The sequence below is a fragment of the Eleutherodactylus coqui genome, chromosome 12 (assembly GCF_035609145.1).
Source record: "Eleutherodactylus coqui strain aEleCoq1 chromosome 12, aEleCoq1.hap1, whole genome shotgun sequence".
NCBI classification, from domain to species: domain Eukaryota; kingdom Metazoa; phylum Chordata; class Amphibia; order Anura; family Eleutherodactylidae; genus Eleutherodactylus; species Eleutherodactylus coqui.
The window spans coordinates 49,830,734-49,847,196 of record NC_089848.1 but is presented as its reverse complement, the minus strand read 5'-3'; the positions used below and the strand labels follow the sequence as shown (position 1 = coordinate 49,847,196).

Genomic DNA, 16,463 nt, shown 5'->3' with positions numbered 1-16,463 from the left:
GGGTTCCCCTTGGTGGCCGCATCTCCAACAGCTATCAGAGGGTGATAACTGTGGATTTTGATGCAGAATTGGGGCCAAGTTTTAAGTCATTTTCAATTCTGCATCACAACCCGCAGGTAGCCTGCTGATTTTGGTGCGGAATTTACCGTGGCTTTCGGTGCATCATGCAGCCTGTTCTGTCCCGTGTGAAAGTTCCAAAAAACACCTGATGGCAAGGTCTTAATTTCTTGTTCAGGCTGATATGTGAGTTGGTAATAGGAGCTTCCGCGCGATGTGAGATATTCCTCATTAATGAGCCATGACTGATCATCTTTAAAGCAGTTGCTAAAATAATATTTCTGAAAGCATATCTCCCCAATACTAGCTTATATGAAACATTATCACCAAAGTGACTGCTAAATCAATTTTTAGTTGACATTCATGCACAGTTATTGAATTAGCGTTTTGAATGTTTATTGCTGTAACAATAACACTGATGAACAAATGTGCTCTTACCAGGAGTACAGAATAGTTCCAACAATAGACGTTAGTTTGCTGTTTTCTTGCTTCTGTTTGGCAAGCCCAAAGTCAGCTACAAAATGACAAATCTAGTTAATATTAATAAGTACCGACCATAAAGCTAAGTGTCTATTTTTACAGTACAACAATCAATTTACATTCCAGTAGCTGTGGAGTTTTGTCTGTTCCATTTGCACGTTTTAGTAAAGTGCCATCTGTGTATGTTTTACACCTACTAATGCACCAGTTGCCATGCATTTTAATAAGCATTTCCCACATTAATAAGATACAAGAAATCCCAATCAGAACTGCAGCTTTCGGCACCAGCCTGTTCTCTTATATATGTTTTGATAGTTTGCTATAATTAGTTGTTTTCAAATTAATCGGCATACAGCAAATATAACTTCGCTAACATTTTATACAAATAATACACTGAGAGATGAAACATGAATACATATATTCTATTTAGAAACTAGCAATTAAAAGCAAAATATGGATTTGTCTGTGAGCAAGAATATAATTAGTTTGGTCTAAAACCCAGCCTTAGACTCTGAACACATCACATTGCGTCTATAGATTGAAGAAGCATACCTCTCATGTACACCACTGTATACCCAATAGCATAAGTCGACTATTGATCAGGGTGTAAAAAAAAATATATATATACCATATGGAATACATTTTTGGGGTGGTCTACTGGACAGAAATATGCAGTAAGTGGCCCTTTCCAATACAGTTAAAAAACATGCTGATGCATATCACCCCAACTCTCTTTTGGCCTCCACTGGGTGAACCGAGGCCCATGATCAGATTCAAGTTCCTAAAATAACCATCTCTCTATATAGTACTTAGATAGAAACTGTCTGTTACCACATATCGCTGGTTTCTTCCAGTGCTACTCTTATCAATGAACTGTGTTTGGTATTACAGCTCAATGTCACACACACAGCCAATGGATAGCAACAGCCCTATTTCTAAAAGAAGGTAGTTATACTTTGTATATCAATCTCATACAACCCTTTTTAAAAGGACAAAAGAAAAGATCACTTATGGTCCCCACAGGGACATGCAGAGGTGTAACGTGAAGCTTCTGGGCCCCCATACAAAATCTGTAACAGGGCCCCCAACTATAATGCTTTATTCATAGTACTGGGCTCCCTATATGGAGAAGGGAGGCCTTATGGGCCCCCTAAGGCTCCTGGGCCTAGGTGCAACCGCATCCTCTGCATTCCCTATAGTTATGCCCATGTAAACATGTATTACTCAGGTATGGCTCTAGCCAATGCTAGAACATAATTTATGCTTGGACTATTTTACTGTATTTTTAGATGTACAACAAATAGATCAGAAGTGGGTAGACTTTTGGCTGAAATAGTTCTATAAAACAACACTGACGAAAATCATGTGTCTATCCTGTAATCCATTTCCATTCTACTTTATATTTTAGTTTCATCCAATCGTTTCTAAGCAAAAGCATAGGAACGATTATAGCTGGGATGGGTTGTCAGGCATCTGTTGCCCAACCGGCCGTCCTGTGTAAAAGCACCTTAGAAAACCCAACACAACAGATCATAACTTTGATCGGTTGTTAGCTGTTTACGAGTGAAATACATAGGTGAATGTGATTGATTTCCAAATTAGTTGTTTCAACCACATATATCTCATGTCTATAGACAGATTGGCCAGATTTAGTGTTGGAAAAGACAGAATATCATGGACGGCAAGGAAAACAAACAAGTGAATCAGTTATTTATCTAGCATTAAAGGCAACATGCTTGCCTGAAGCATGGTAAACGGCACGTGCTCCCTGTTCCTCCATGTCTGTCTGGATTTTTAAATAAAGAGTAAGAGTTTTTATCCTATGCTGGACCTACTCCCTTTTTTGTGCATCTGTTGTGGTTTCCAGCCAGTCCCTGTGTGGGAGCGACTGGGGAGAAGCTGGTTTCTGGTTTGCAGTAATTTATATATGAGGCCCATTCATTCACTTAGAAGTATAATTGACTGGCCAACTTATTTCGGACATATTATGAGAAGATCCAATGTACTGGAGTACACAGATTTGAAGAGCTGAAGAAACTGTAGAAATACACAATTGAAAACAACCAGAAGGTACTTAAAGGGAAAAACAAAAACACCCAAAAAATGGGTGTATTTATTTCTCCATCACTTATTGTCAGCGGTGTAGTCCTTCCCATCTTGGGCTCCAGCAGCATGGTAGAGCTGCCCACCTATTATTGATGAAAAGATAACTATATGAAAAGATTCAGTTTCCACGGCTCTGCTGAAAAGCCAGCTGTTCGCATCTGCTATAGAGCTATATCCATAAACTATAATATTTCATTATTTTGCATTCATTAATTTTAGTATACTTTAAGTAAAAAAGGGTTAAGGAGCCGTAACTCCCCCCTCCGTGAACTTGATGCCCTCGTTGCCCTTTCTCTGTGCATTTGACAAGTGTAACAATCTGCACTGAGTCAATATTTTTCATCGTATTTCAACCTTATTTCAATACACTTGCATGAATGATGCCTTATGAATGCCTTTCTAAAGATGTGCAATTCAGCAAAATGAAACGATGCCAAGACATTCTCAAAAGTCTGCTACGTTTATTTAAAAAGACCTGAGAGCTAAGAATCGGAATTTGAGCTAGAAAATATTTTAAAAGAAAGAATTACAAGTGGCCAAAAGTTCTGACTTCTGATTTTCAGTAATCTTCTCTTGAAATGGTCATTTTAGAGTATGGACATCTGAAAATGTGTAGTCTAGGGCATGTATGAAAGTAGGAGCTTCCAGGTCAAAGAGAACAATCTTCACCTTCACAGATAAGTGACCTTTTCATCCATTTAGGTCTCCCAAATTTACTTGTGAATGAACTGGACTGTTAGTTGCACTGGTCAGACACAATCCTCTGCTTCTGTGTCTGGCAGGCGAGGGTGTTGTCCTGCTCTCCCTGTTCACTGAACTTACATTTATTCTCTTCCAGCACTCCTAGAGTTAATTGCTTTTGGGCCTCCTGCTCAGCCGATGCATCTTTTCTAATCACCTCCCTATATAGCTGCCCTGGGCCTTTCAGACAGTGCTGTAGTGTTGTTTTGTGACTCGTGTCCATAACTCCATGTTTAGCTGCTGCTCCAACAGTTTTCTTGCTGCCTTATTTTCTGCTTGTGTTCTGTGTCCTCCATTCATGTATCCAGCTGTCTGTTATCCTCGTGAGTCTGCCTCTCTGTTTATCCTTGTCAGTCTGTACCTCCTTTCCTCTTGTACGTCCCGGTATTGTTCTGTCATTTGTTTTATAGTTGTTCTGTCCTGTCAGGGCCAGTCAGTGCCTAGAGGAAGACCGTGGGGTCGTCCTTATCGGGACGACTGCTCCGCTTATGGGCAGGGGTTTCCCTCTCCTGGTTATTAGTTCAGGGCAAGATACCTTCCCTAGTTTCCATCTGCATACGGGGTTTATACATCTGGTATCTTACCTCCCACGCTGGGATCGGCTGTCAACTATGCTGGACTGGATCATCACCTACCCGGTAGGCTGACACAGTGGTTCCACATCCACAGTCGTTACATGGACTGGTTCGCCATTTTTGAGTTTTGCTTGGTTCAATTTAAAAGACAAATCAATTCTCCCAATGTAATCTATAGATTGGTGAATTGGCAAATCAGGCTAACTTTACCAGCTTACATTGTGGGGACTCCTCAATCCATGTTCACACAGCGAATTTTTGCAGTGGAATTTGCTACGAAATCCTACCCGCATCCCATTAATTCCAGTGAGAATCCAAGCTACAATCTATGCAGTGTGAATTTTTTTCTCACACGGATTTCAAATCAGCGTGTAGAAAAAAAAAGTGATGTGCCACTTCTTGACGTGGACTCCGTGCAGTATCTATGCGGAATCTGCATCTAAGATTCCATGCACGGATTTGCCCATTGCAACAGCTAAATTCACACGTGGAAAATGTGGAACCCAATGTGGAAAAATCTGTGTTGCATTCTACTGTCTGAACATATCCTTAGGCCTGTGTCGTATGAACGTTTTTGCGCGCACAATACACAGTGATTAGAACCCATTGACTTCTAAGAGTTCATCCAAATAAGCGGATTTTGCACACGTATTTCATTAGCGCGCTCAATTATCCTGCGGATTTGCACAGGGAAAGAGCACAGACTGCATGTTTTTTGGCAGACGCAAATGTGCACGATTTTTGCACACAAAAACAGTAAAACGCACAAGTGCGCACAAATATGCAACACCCATTGCGCAAATGCACCCATGTGACCCCGTCCTTGGACACCCAATCAGCTTTTACTGCAAATCAATCTGTACTATAAATAATTGGTTTCCTTGAAGGCGCTCCCCCTATTAGCTCAGTATGTTCTCATAGCGTATGTTAGAAGATGTTGCATAATCTTATGTAGTTCTACCAAGTATAAGAATAGCAGAGCTAAAAATAAAAACAGCACTGAATTAATCCAAGAACACATCAAACTAATTAAAAGATTGATAGTTGGGTATATGAATAATTGTAATACTAAAACATATTGAGCTTTCTTGATAAGCGGACAAAAAAAAGTACATTATTGTACGCATAGAACAATAGCTCCACGTAGTGGCAGAATAAGAGAATGGTCTCTATTACTTGGGATATAAGACTTCTAAGATGCGTCGATCAGGCATAACATAAGAGTCTGTTTATAGAGGAGACTAACACTGATCGGAAAACTGAGTAAGGCGGCCTGTTCACAGGCGAGTTGTCATTGCGCTATCCACGGTGATTATCCGGACGCGGGTAACGCAGTTAACGCTTTCCATAGGCTTACTATGGAAAGCGCAGCCTGACCTCCTCGCGCGGAAAATCATAGCGATTCTCCGCTCGCGGGATTCAAATCGTGGCGAGCTGCGATTTGCCACAATTTTCCGTGGTGAGTCTATCTATTAGACCTGTCAGTTCTCCCCCGCGGCTGGATATCGCTAATGATATTCCACCTTGGCCGTGGACAGGCAGTCTAAGATTTGTAGCCAATTTTCAAAAGAGAGGTAGTCGAGTTCATTTCCGTGAAGAGTCATCGCACAAGAACAGCCACTCATACACAAAATATGGTAAGATGGACCCGCCTATTCTAAAGATCCCTCGGAATCTGGCTTCTTCTTCCGTATATATAGTTATGCACGTCTTGCCAATATGGTGCACCGCAATACTGATGCATCACGTTTCAGACACCTGTGTTTTGTATTACGGGATGTTACCCGTACGGACAACTGGGATCGCAGCACAATGTGTTGTCACTATAAGATCAGCTTCTGAAAAGCTCCGGCTGATGTTTTCCTTAGCAGAACTAGGAACACCTGGGAACAATCAATACGGCCCTGGTGAGTAATGTATTTTCTACCAAGCGGTCGATGGGAGTAGACGGATGTGGGTATTGCAGTTTTCTAAAGTATTGTAACTCAATTTCAGGAGAACTAAATATCTATCCGTTACACGCAGCTGTGAAGTTTAGATACAAAGTTCATCAGTTACTTCATTTCACATTAACCCTGGATGGAAATTCACCCGATGAAATCTTCAAATTGGCACAGCAGAGCGCTATTAATTTCATTTCTGCTATTACAAGACAATTGTACTGAGCTCTTATATGTATGAGGATATTCTTGGCAGGAAGATGTAGTATTGTAGGGTTAAACAGGGCATATGTTAGAGAGATATTATAAGATATATGGTTCCCACCTAATCGGAATATGTAACAGGTACTGTATGTGTACAGGTTTAAGATGTACCATATTAACCTCAACACCAGACATTTTGTGACTTCTTAAAGTGGTATTCCCAAGATTACATTGGTGGCTCAGAATGTAGAACATGTCAAAACACACCTTTTTTAAAAAAAAACTTTTTATCCACTTTGCATAACCATCCCATGCCTCTATTTACCTCCTGTTGACACTGGAGATGACCTCCTGTAGTTTTTCGGTCACTGGTTGAGCTTGTGTAGTCCCTCCAGCTTTCACTGCTATTCCTCTCACTGAGCCTGTATGGTGGGGAACCCACACATGCAAGGATTACCCTACTTCTTCACTGGACAGGCATGCGCAGAGCGGATAAAATCTCAGTGATGGCTCATTCAGTTCAACCCAATGACAGCTCTGTTAGACTAGGTGCCTCCACCCCTTGATCTGTAGCCTTGCAGGACAGTACTATTGTATTCGCTGCCGGAGCTCATAGCCAGTGATTTAGACAGCTCTTACACTGTGTAAACATAAAGAAGACCCTGACAGGTCACACAGTGTGAGCTCCCATGGTCATTACAACAGTATTGTAATGCAGGACCACAGATTGAGTGATGCAGGTTAGCAGCATAGCAAGGTTCACAACTGCACCCGGGCCCATAGGCTACGGGGAAGGGGGGGGGGGGATGGGGGCCTTCTCCAGTAACATCACTGGGCTTCTCTCACATGTACTTGCAAATGAGACATCTATGCTGTTTTCTTCCTGTCGCTACAGAAGGCCCTTGAGGTGTTGTCTGTCAGAAATCCGTCAGTGGACTCCGTGTGTAATGTTGAAAGGAGAGTGGTGGAGCTACTTTGTGGGTGGATATATGAAAGTTCGTTGATGAATAGTGGCACCAGTGTATGTAGTAGGCAGGGGCGTAGCTAAAGGCTCATGGGCCCAGGAGCAAAAGTCTATCTCCCCCCCCCCCCCCAACTTCTCTTAGCCCCTTAACTCAGAGGCATAACTTGAAGCTCTTCGGCCCCAATGCAAAACTTGTAACAGGGCCCCCAACTGTAATGCTTTATTCATAGTACTGGGCTCGCTATATGGAAAAGAGGCCTTATGAGCCCCCTAAAACTCCTGGGCCCGGGTGCAACCGCAACTCCTGCATCCCCTATAGTTACTCCAGTGGTAGAAGGTGCTACCAGCCAGACATAGAGCTGTACAAGGCAGGTCAAGAACTACACAGTGGAAGTGAAAGAAAAACAGCTCAAGGCGCAACAACTCTAAAAAATGGTGATGATGGTAAAATAAGAAGATTTTATTATATGAGGAGTATAACCAGCAGAACAAACATGTTTCAAGGAAAAAGCTCTTCTCCAGTAAATGCTGGAGCATAGCATTTTGGATGGTGAGTATTTAAGTTGCCATGCCAGCATGGCTAATAGGTAAACTGTGGTACCCATATACACACATGAAAGCGGTATAAATAATAATGTTCCCATTATCCCTCCTGTGTGCTGCTCCAGTTGTGCCACTCCAGCACATAAGCTTTTGGAGGCAGAGCTAGATAAGCAGCACAAAAGAAGAGGATAAGGGAGATGCTACAAACCCAGACCACACCAGTGTGCTGCTGGGAAATGTAGTTACAAACAGTCACACACAAGATGCACACTGCTGGGAAAGGCGAGCATTAATATCTACACTGCAGCAACAGTGCACATTTATTTTAGCATAAGTGTGCCTCTTTCATCATGTTGTACAGCTGCTGGGAGTTTAGGGAAAACATCCTATTGTGTGACAACCCCTTTAAAGCAATTATCCCACAAAAAGTATTGCTTGTACTTAAGATGCATCCTATAAATATAAAATATTAACGCATATTTAAAAAATGTTTCTATTCCTAGATATTCTAGGACTAATGTTAGAATAGCGCCACCTGCTTTTTTATTGAAGAGCCTTTCTGTGTTGAGGTCACCTTAGTAAATGTTCCGAGGTGGTCATGTGTAGTCGGTCTTGTATCTCTGCAGTAATGCGATCTCCCCTCTTCTCACTTGCGCAGCATCACGTCTGACATCAGAGAAGACACTACAACCTCAGAAGTGGCCGCTCACCACATCAGGCATCTTTCCACATAACCAGTACAGCAAAGAGACAAGCTAAACTGAGCAGGTGGACACAGAACAGAGACAGCAGGTGGCACTATTCTAACAGTCTGGAAATATCTGGGGATAGAAACATTGAATACAAAAAAAATATAATTATGGGCTGGATTTAACCACAAACAATATTTTTTATGGAACAACCCCTAAAAATCTGAGATTCCTGAACTTTAGGCCTTACTCTTTTTAGGTGTTGATTTGCCAATTAAAATATGTCCCATTCTGTTGAACAATACAGCTAAAATGCTTTAGACACTGTGGCAAGGCAGTACACAGCATGGCCTGCAGTGGTCTGTAATCAGGCCTTCTGTGTACTGGAAGGTGTGCTAATCAACAGGGGCAGCTGTGCGGTTGTGTCTGGAGGGCATATTAACTTTTTCCACCAGACTTCTGCCCTATTCAGCAATTCCAGCAACCTGATTGGTTATTTGGGTTGGCTGATTCACTGCCCCTTCACTGCCCACTGACAGCTCAGCACGTGCTTCTCGTGCACATCTCTGTAACTCTATCCTCGTGCAAATCTCAAAAGGGGGCAGTGAAGGGGCGGTGAATCAGTCAAACAACCAATCAGGTTGCTGAAATTGCTGAATAGGGCAGAAGTCTGGTGGAAAAAGTTAATATGCGCCTGGAAGAGCTAAAATCTCCGGACACATTCAGTCCCTAGCTGAAAAGCTAGAGCAGAGCTGCTGTAGAAAGTTGTTTCAGGCCAGGCTCTGAGAGCGAGAGCTGGAGCTACTCCTTGGGAGGGCAGCTAAGAGGAGGCTGAAAGCTTGATGTCTGTTAGAGACCAGGCTGTGGCAACACCACAAGTCTGACAGGGAAGGGCGCTCGCCCCCAGACTGAACCGTTGGGTACATTTAGTGGCACTAGGCCACTGGGTTTTAGTGAGTGAAACTACTGTTTATTTAGTGTCTGGACGGGCAAGCGTTTATGTTTGTAGCACAAAGTGTATGTGCTGGCAGTGGCTGCTGTGTTTCCACTATATACCAGTGTTATGCCTGATTATTCAAGAAAATAAAAAGTTATTCAAACTTTTACATGGAGTTTTCAGAAACTAATATTTTCGTCTGCAGGTTCTTTTTATCTGAATTAACAACTGCCTAGTGGCTTTGCTACTTAAACATATTGTCACTACAAAATGTTCTTACATGGTGGACACTAAAGTGTTTTAATACTGTACCTGTTATGCAAGGATGCTATATGCATGCACTTGCTTGGGCTGGCTTTGTTAAGGTACCATTACACTGGGTGATTATCGCCTGAATTCTCATTGGAAACAGCTAATCAGGCGATAATTGTCCCATAAACCTGAGGTCGCTGGCAGGACACTGAATGAGAAATAGCTCATCTGGCGAAGTCGCTTGGTCCTTAGCAGAACTGTCAGGCTGTGTAAACAGCAGTCGCTCAATGTTTAAGCAACTGCTGTTTACTGTGAATGGAGGCGGACCTCCATTGACTTGAATGACTCTTCCCCCCTCCCCCCCGTGCTTTACCCAAAAGCAATAGTCTGGTAGTATCCTATGGGACAGCTGTTAGGCGCTTATGCCCGCCGGTCATTCTGTGTAAAAGCACCTTTACTACAAGGTTAAAAAAGAAATAGCTAGACTTTGCTAGATACTTACTGACTGTTACTTTATCTTTTTCTCCCAGCATGATGTTGTTTGGTGATAAGTCTCTGTGAACAATCATTTTTTCTTTGTGTAAATATCTCAGTGCTAAGCATAACTGAAACAAGAATGGAGAGTGAAAGGCAATCCGTCACTCCTTGTAAGACATTGGGGTACAAACATGAAGAAGACAGGATTTTAATAGATTTTTATATGACTTATAAAAATAAAGTTAATGAGGGGGATAAAACTAATTCCACCAGTAGCGCCAATAATGGTGATCAAATTAAAGGGGCTATCCAGGAATTTAACTTGCTTAATGAAGTAAATCCCTCTTTCTATCACAGCTGATTCGGTGATAGAAGGAGGGGCTTCTTAGCTATTGTAATGAGCCGACAGCTCAGCTCTCACCTATGACGTCACTGGAGGTCCACAATACCATGTGACTCCTTGTTGGAACTCGGCAGGTTCCAGTAAAGAATGTAAATCTATGATAGCCCCTTTAAGGTGCAACTATTTTAGTTACTTTTTTAACAGTTTCTAATTGTTTCTAATTTGATCACTCGAAGGTGATAAGAACGATCCCCAGAGCAGATTCCAATTGAAAGCAGGTCCCCCAATGGCCGCTGAAGTCCTTTCAAAACTATTGAACGCAATTATCAGAGATTTATGTTTTGCCTATGCAGTGCAGGCTACAGACGTTTCAGAATCAGAGCATTCCAAACTGTTAGTGGTTATTCAATTAAATCATTTACGACCAAAACCGGTCATATATGTATGATTGCTGAAGGCCTGACGACTGGGACTCTGAGAGATCACAAGGACGACATATTACCAAGTGCACCAAGAAAATGGAGTGCTGGTGTGCATGTGTGACCACCATGCCAAACTCATTCATTTCTATGGGACTGACAGAGATAACAGAGTGCCACTTGGCTATCTCCATAGATAGTGAATGGAGTGCACCACCACTGCATTCACCTGGGGGACTCGTGGGGCACCATCTCCATAAGATAGACAGAGGAATAATGCATAATGTGGACACCAAATAGATGTACAGCTTATCCATCATTTGTGTGCTGCTCAGGCAGAAGAAAACTACCCGGATACAACTGATACAACTCGTATATGTGATTGCTTCCTTAGATATTGGTATCTCATGCTTACCTGTATAAAAATGTTCCAAAGCCGTTCTTCTGTAAACTGTTGCTTTTTCTCTTTAAGAGACTTTAAATGCTCACCCAAAGGTGCCCCTTCAATGAGCTCCATAACAATGTAGAGTCTGTCATCTGAAACATGTAGGAAGATAAAGAACTGATGTTAACCATTCTACAGTAACTATTCATAGTGCAACATTAATGGGGGCGGATCAGCTGTTTTTGACAAGATTTGGTTTCAGTATTTACCGTACATGAGTTTGTGAACACCAAATTCCCTTAATTCTAGGTTTATCCACATAAAGGGGCTATCCCAGTCCAGAATCACTTAATTGCACTCTCCCCCACTTCAGTATATACATAAAATCACAATGTACTTCTTGTTTCAATAGGTGCTCCATTCCCCGCTCTAGCCGGTGGGGAAGGAAAAGGAAAGGAAGAAGAGAGAAGAAAAAGAGAGGGAAGTAGAAGGAAAAGGAAAACAAGGAAAGGAAAAGTAAAGGAAAGAAAGGAATGAGGAAGAGGAAAGGGAAAGGAAGAAGGGAGAAGAAAAAGAGAGGGAAGTAGAAGGAAAAGGAAAACAAGGAAAGGAAAAGTAAAGGAAAGAAAGGAATGAGGAAGAGGAAAGGCAAAGGAAGAAGGGAGAAGAAAAAGAAAGGAAAGTAGAAGGAAAAGGAAAACAAGGAAAGGAAAAGTAAAGGAAAGAAAGGAATGAGGAAAAGGAAGGGGAAGGGAACTCCAGTCTCCATTCTGTCTAATATACCTGCATACATGTATCAAGTACTTTCTGACTGTATGGCACAAGCATGTTTAGGAAATGCAGTAAAAGTCTGTGGGCAGTGACGTCACAGGACGTCGGAGAAGTAAACCAACCTGGTGCATAGGGACAGTGCCTCAAACTACTCTACCATTTAAAAAGGTATACAAGAGAGTTATCTGACCAATAGAGCGCTATGGGAACTTTTTTCATTTTTGGAAAAGTGATGGAACACCCCCTTTAACTTCCATGTCTGAATTCAGTACACTATATTGTACCTGCAGGATGTATTTGGTAAGAAAATTCCTCGCATTAACTTTTTGGCTGCATATGGATTAAATGCAATGATACCAAGTGGATTTGAGCCAATATTACAACAGCAACAGCTAAGTAATATGACATAAAACAAGATAATATCAACGCTACTGCACAATAATACCAAGATAGTAATAACTGCAAGTGAACCGATCTAACTGAATGCTGTGTGACAATGACATTGTGTTGGAGCACAGCCCAGTTCAATAGTGAATGAGGGCTAGAGTGATATGTTTCTTGGGGTTAACTTCCAGGAATAAGGTTAATTTCCAGTACTGCAGTGTTTCAGGAAAGTTCTAGTGTCTAGTGTCCAGAGGACTACATGCAGCTCCCAAGTCTTTGGTTGGGCAACATTGACCGTTCTCCTATGAGCCCTGTCAGGACATTCTCCTTCTGCTGAAGCCTAACATTTAATTAGCCATCATTAAAACACAATATCGTTGTCTGTACACATAGGGGATTGCTGCATGCGGTTTTTCCAGGTATTGCTATAGTTTTACTGTATGCTTTTTCAACTATTTGAGTGGAATGCCTGTAACAACTGTCCTAGCAATGTCTGCATAGTTGAAAAATGTGACCTGAATTACTGTACATCGGTGAGCAGGTTTGAAAAATTAGCAGGCTAGAAGCTCCACATTTTACTAGGTTATTTTCATGGAAAACCAATTGCTGTAGATTATATTATCCTTGAGGTGAGTTACTTACTTTCTAAGAACGTCCTATAATAGCGCACAATGTTTGGATGGCAAAGCTGAAAGAAAAGACATGATGAATGCAACGTATTGTGTGCAAAGCAGCTATGACAGCCGCGTAACAGTCAAGAACACATCCTGGAAGATGGAATTAACCATAATGACAAACAAAACAGAGGTCTGTATCAAAAGTGAAAATGATCTTCTAATGTGTCATAGATGCACGTGAGAAGATCACATCGGTAAAGTCTGTGTAATGCAAAAGCTTTCCAAAATAAATGGGGCCCATACAGAGATCAAACCCCTTTGGTGACACTCAAAAATCTGTCACTCCTCCCACCTCCATGCTGAAGGAATACAGAAAAGAAATGAACGGGGGCCTGTTTCTTTTACACGTTTTGCAGACATAAAAAAATGTGTATGATGCATGGAAAAAACCAGAACAAATAAAGAAAGCTTACAGAAGAGCACTTGGTTGAAAAAACGTTGGTACCAAAACCAAGCTTACTACATAGATACAGTACCCGGACCAAGTTTAATACACAAATACGGTGCCAGAAATGAGCATACTATATAGATACCATAGTAGGAATATGCTTCCGTTTGCCACGGTTAGAAGAAAATATGTCCACCTCCATTGTAAAGAAAAAAATAGATCCAACAGAACAAACAACTGCATCCACTTTTTATAGTATTCCTGGATAGATTTGAAAATGTGATATGAGTCTGGCCTGAGTTAGCCCAGTTTCCCACAATGCGTACTAGTTAAGGAATTTTGGTTGAGGAATCGGTGCAGAATTCTACAACTAGGTAAAGTACAATGTTAATCAATAGGGTTTTATCAAACCAGATTCATTAACGGCGGACACCCACTGGCGTTTTTTTCTCCACTGCGCTGCGAGAGCAAGTAAAAACTCTCGCCTCGCAGTGCGAGAAAAAAAATGGGATGACGCCGAGATATCACTAGTCTTTTCAATGGGGCCAGCGGCAGCAGCGCTAGCCCCATTGAAAAGATATGGAGAATACCGCAGACTTCTGTCACAGCTGTCACAGCTGTGACAGCTGTGGCAGGAGTTTCCTACATCCCCGCTGTGGCAGAAGTGCAGTATGCTATCCCATTGCTTTCAATGGGATTGATGCTGCTGCCGGTCACATTGAAAGCAGTGGTTTTTGGCAAACCCTGCAGTATGATTTTCGGGGAAGGGCTTGAAATATAAGCCCTTCCCTGAAAATCAACAATAAGTGGTTACAAAAATTTTAGAAAAAGTACTCACCTATCAGCTGCTCACACGCGTCCTCCGGCTGGCTCCCCGACACTGCTATCCAGCACTTTCAGCAGGCAGGGATTTAAAAATCCCGCCTCCTGAAAGGGCTGTGCTGATTGGCTGAGCGCTCAACCAATAACAGCTGTGGCAGAAGTCCGCGGTATTCTCCATATCTTTTCAATGGGGCTAGCGCTGCTGCCGCTGGCCCCATTGAAAAGACTGGCGATATCCTGGTCTCATTCCGGCGTCTTTCTTGTGCTGCGAGGCGAGTTTTTTCACTTGCTCTCACAGCGCAAGATAGAAAATATCGCCAGTGGGTGTCAGCCCTCAAAGAGGGGGAAAAATTGCTGCATGTTTTCAAATCAAAGGTACACCCTAATTGTAGATATTTCACTGTGGATTTCATTCATTTTCATGAATCAGTGAAATCTGCAGCTAATCCAAATCACATGAAGATTTCATTGTGGAATTTGTGTGCAGAAATGCAGCATATTTTTTACGCTTTGTGTGCAACTAACCTTACAGGTTCATAGAACATGCTTCAGGTATGCTGTCATGCACAAGATATGCTTTCATCTACATACAGTGGCACTCACATGGGCGATGGGCTTCTCTGTCTTGGGTTCATGCTACCTGCGACTCGTGCAGCATGAATCCGATGACAGGATCCCTTTAAGGCCTTAGTCAGATGGGCGTTTTTTCGCGCGATTTGCGGATCGCATGACGGATGCGCATCCGCAAATCGCGTGACCGGTGCGCGCAAGTCGCGCGCAAATCGCCCGAAAATCTGCTCCTAGCCGCGTTTCATTAGAAACGGGCCGGAGCTGTCCAGCGCATTGCATTCAATGGAGACGGCAATACAGCCCTCTCCATTGAAAGCAATGCGCTGCGGGCGAGCCCGGGATGAATTGTCGGTAAGGGCTTAAATATATAAGCCCTTACCTGCAATTCATCCTAAAATGTGTAAAAATAAAAAAAAAATTGTATACTCACCTTCTGCCGGCAGCCGGAGCTCCGCGCGGCCGTCCTGCAGTGGGTGTGAAGGGGGTGTGAGTCAGACCTGCCCCCTGATTGGCTCAGCGCTGAGCCAATCAGAGGCATGCCTCACTCACACCCATTCATGAATTCATGAATGGATGTGAGTCAGACCTGCCCCTGATTGGCTCAGCGCTGAGAGGCAGCAGTCACTCACCCATTCATGAATTCATGAATGGGTGTGTGAGTGAAACCTGCCTCTGATTGGTCAGGGCTGTGACCAATCAGAGGCAGATCATTCAGCAGGCGGGGATTTTAAAGCCCCGCCGGCTGAATAGTGCCAAGAAGCAGTTCAGGAGAACTGACAGCGGCCGCGGCTGGACTCCGGCTGCAGCGGAAAGGTGAGTATACAATTTTTTCTTATTTTAACACATTTTAGGATGAATTGCAGGGAAGGGTTTATATATTTAACCCCTTCCCGACAATTCACCCCGCGCACGCCGGCAGCCCATTGCTTTCAATGGAGCGGCTGTATTGCCGCTCCATTGAATTCAATGGGCAAACATCGTTCTTCTCTGCCACAGCTGTTATAGCTGTGGCAGAGAAGAATGATTTGTCTTCTATATGTTCTCAATGGGGTCGGCGCTGCTGCCGCCGGCCCCATTGAGCGCATATACAGAAGAGAACAGGAATCGCAGATCGCAGATAGGTGCGATCTGCGATTTTTTGTTCTATAATTTATCGGACGAGCGCATAAAAAGCGCTCATGTGTCCGATACCATTGCAAAGCAATGGTTTTAAAAAATCGCCGGACGCATGCGCATGCGCAAATCACGGCTAAAAACGCCCGTCTGACTAAGGCCTAAGGGTGCATTTACATGCTGCAGAAAAGCTGTAGCTGAAATGTTTAGCATTAAAGTAAATGGTATTAAAACAAATCCCGTTCACATGTACAGATTTTATGCATCTAACATGGAATTTTTAATATTTTTGAATAAAGCATAAAAGTTTTATGAAGTTTTGACTATTTGAGGCTGGATTTACCTTTTTGATTACTTTTTTTGGGCTTTCGGGCACTCTTAAAACAGGCCCTTTGCTCCCTACCACTTCCAATTGTATTTGTGTCCTCAGGACACTGATACATTGGAGTGCTGCGGAGAAGCGGGAAGCCATTAGCAGCTCTGCTGCTGAAAGCTCAGGCCAAAAAGCAGGAACAGGCTTATAGTGCCCTTTCATGGTGTGAAAAGGGGTAGAAGTTTATTAATTTTAAATTTTTCTTGGGAGGATGGGGTGGGCATTTTTACTGGAGTTTACTTACTTAGGCAGA

General features: G+C 42.6%; 1 protein-coding gene across 4 annotated transcripts in view; it reads right to left on the bottom strand.

Annotated features, from left to right (window-relative positions):
• Positions 1-16,463, bottom strand: part of NEK10 (NIMA related kinase 10) — a 202,440-nt gene that overhangs the window by 97,968 nt on the left and 88,009 nt on the right. For all 4 annotated transcript variants that reach the window (XM_066584730.1, XM_066584731.1, XM_066584733.1 and 1 more), the window contains exons 20-23: positions 12,910-12,955; positions 11,143-11,264; positions 9,991-10,093; positions 496-571 (exon numbers count right to left, since the gene is read on the bottom strand). In XM_066584730.1, the coding sequence (XP_066440827.1) occupies positions 496-571; positions 9,991-10,093; positions 11,143-11,264; positions 12,910-12,955 (347 nt within the window). The remainder of the gene's footprint in view (positions 1-495; positions 572-9,990; positions 10,094-11,142; positions 11,265-12,909; positions 12,956-16,463) is intronic.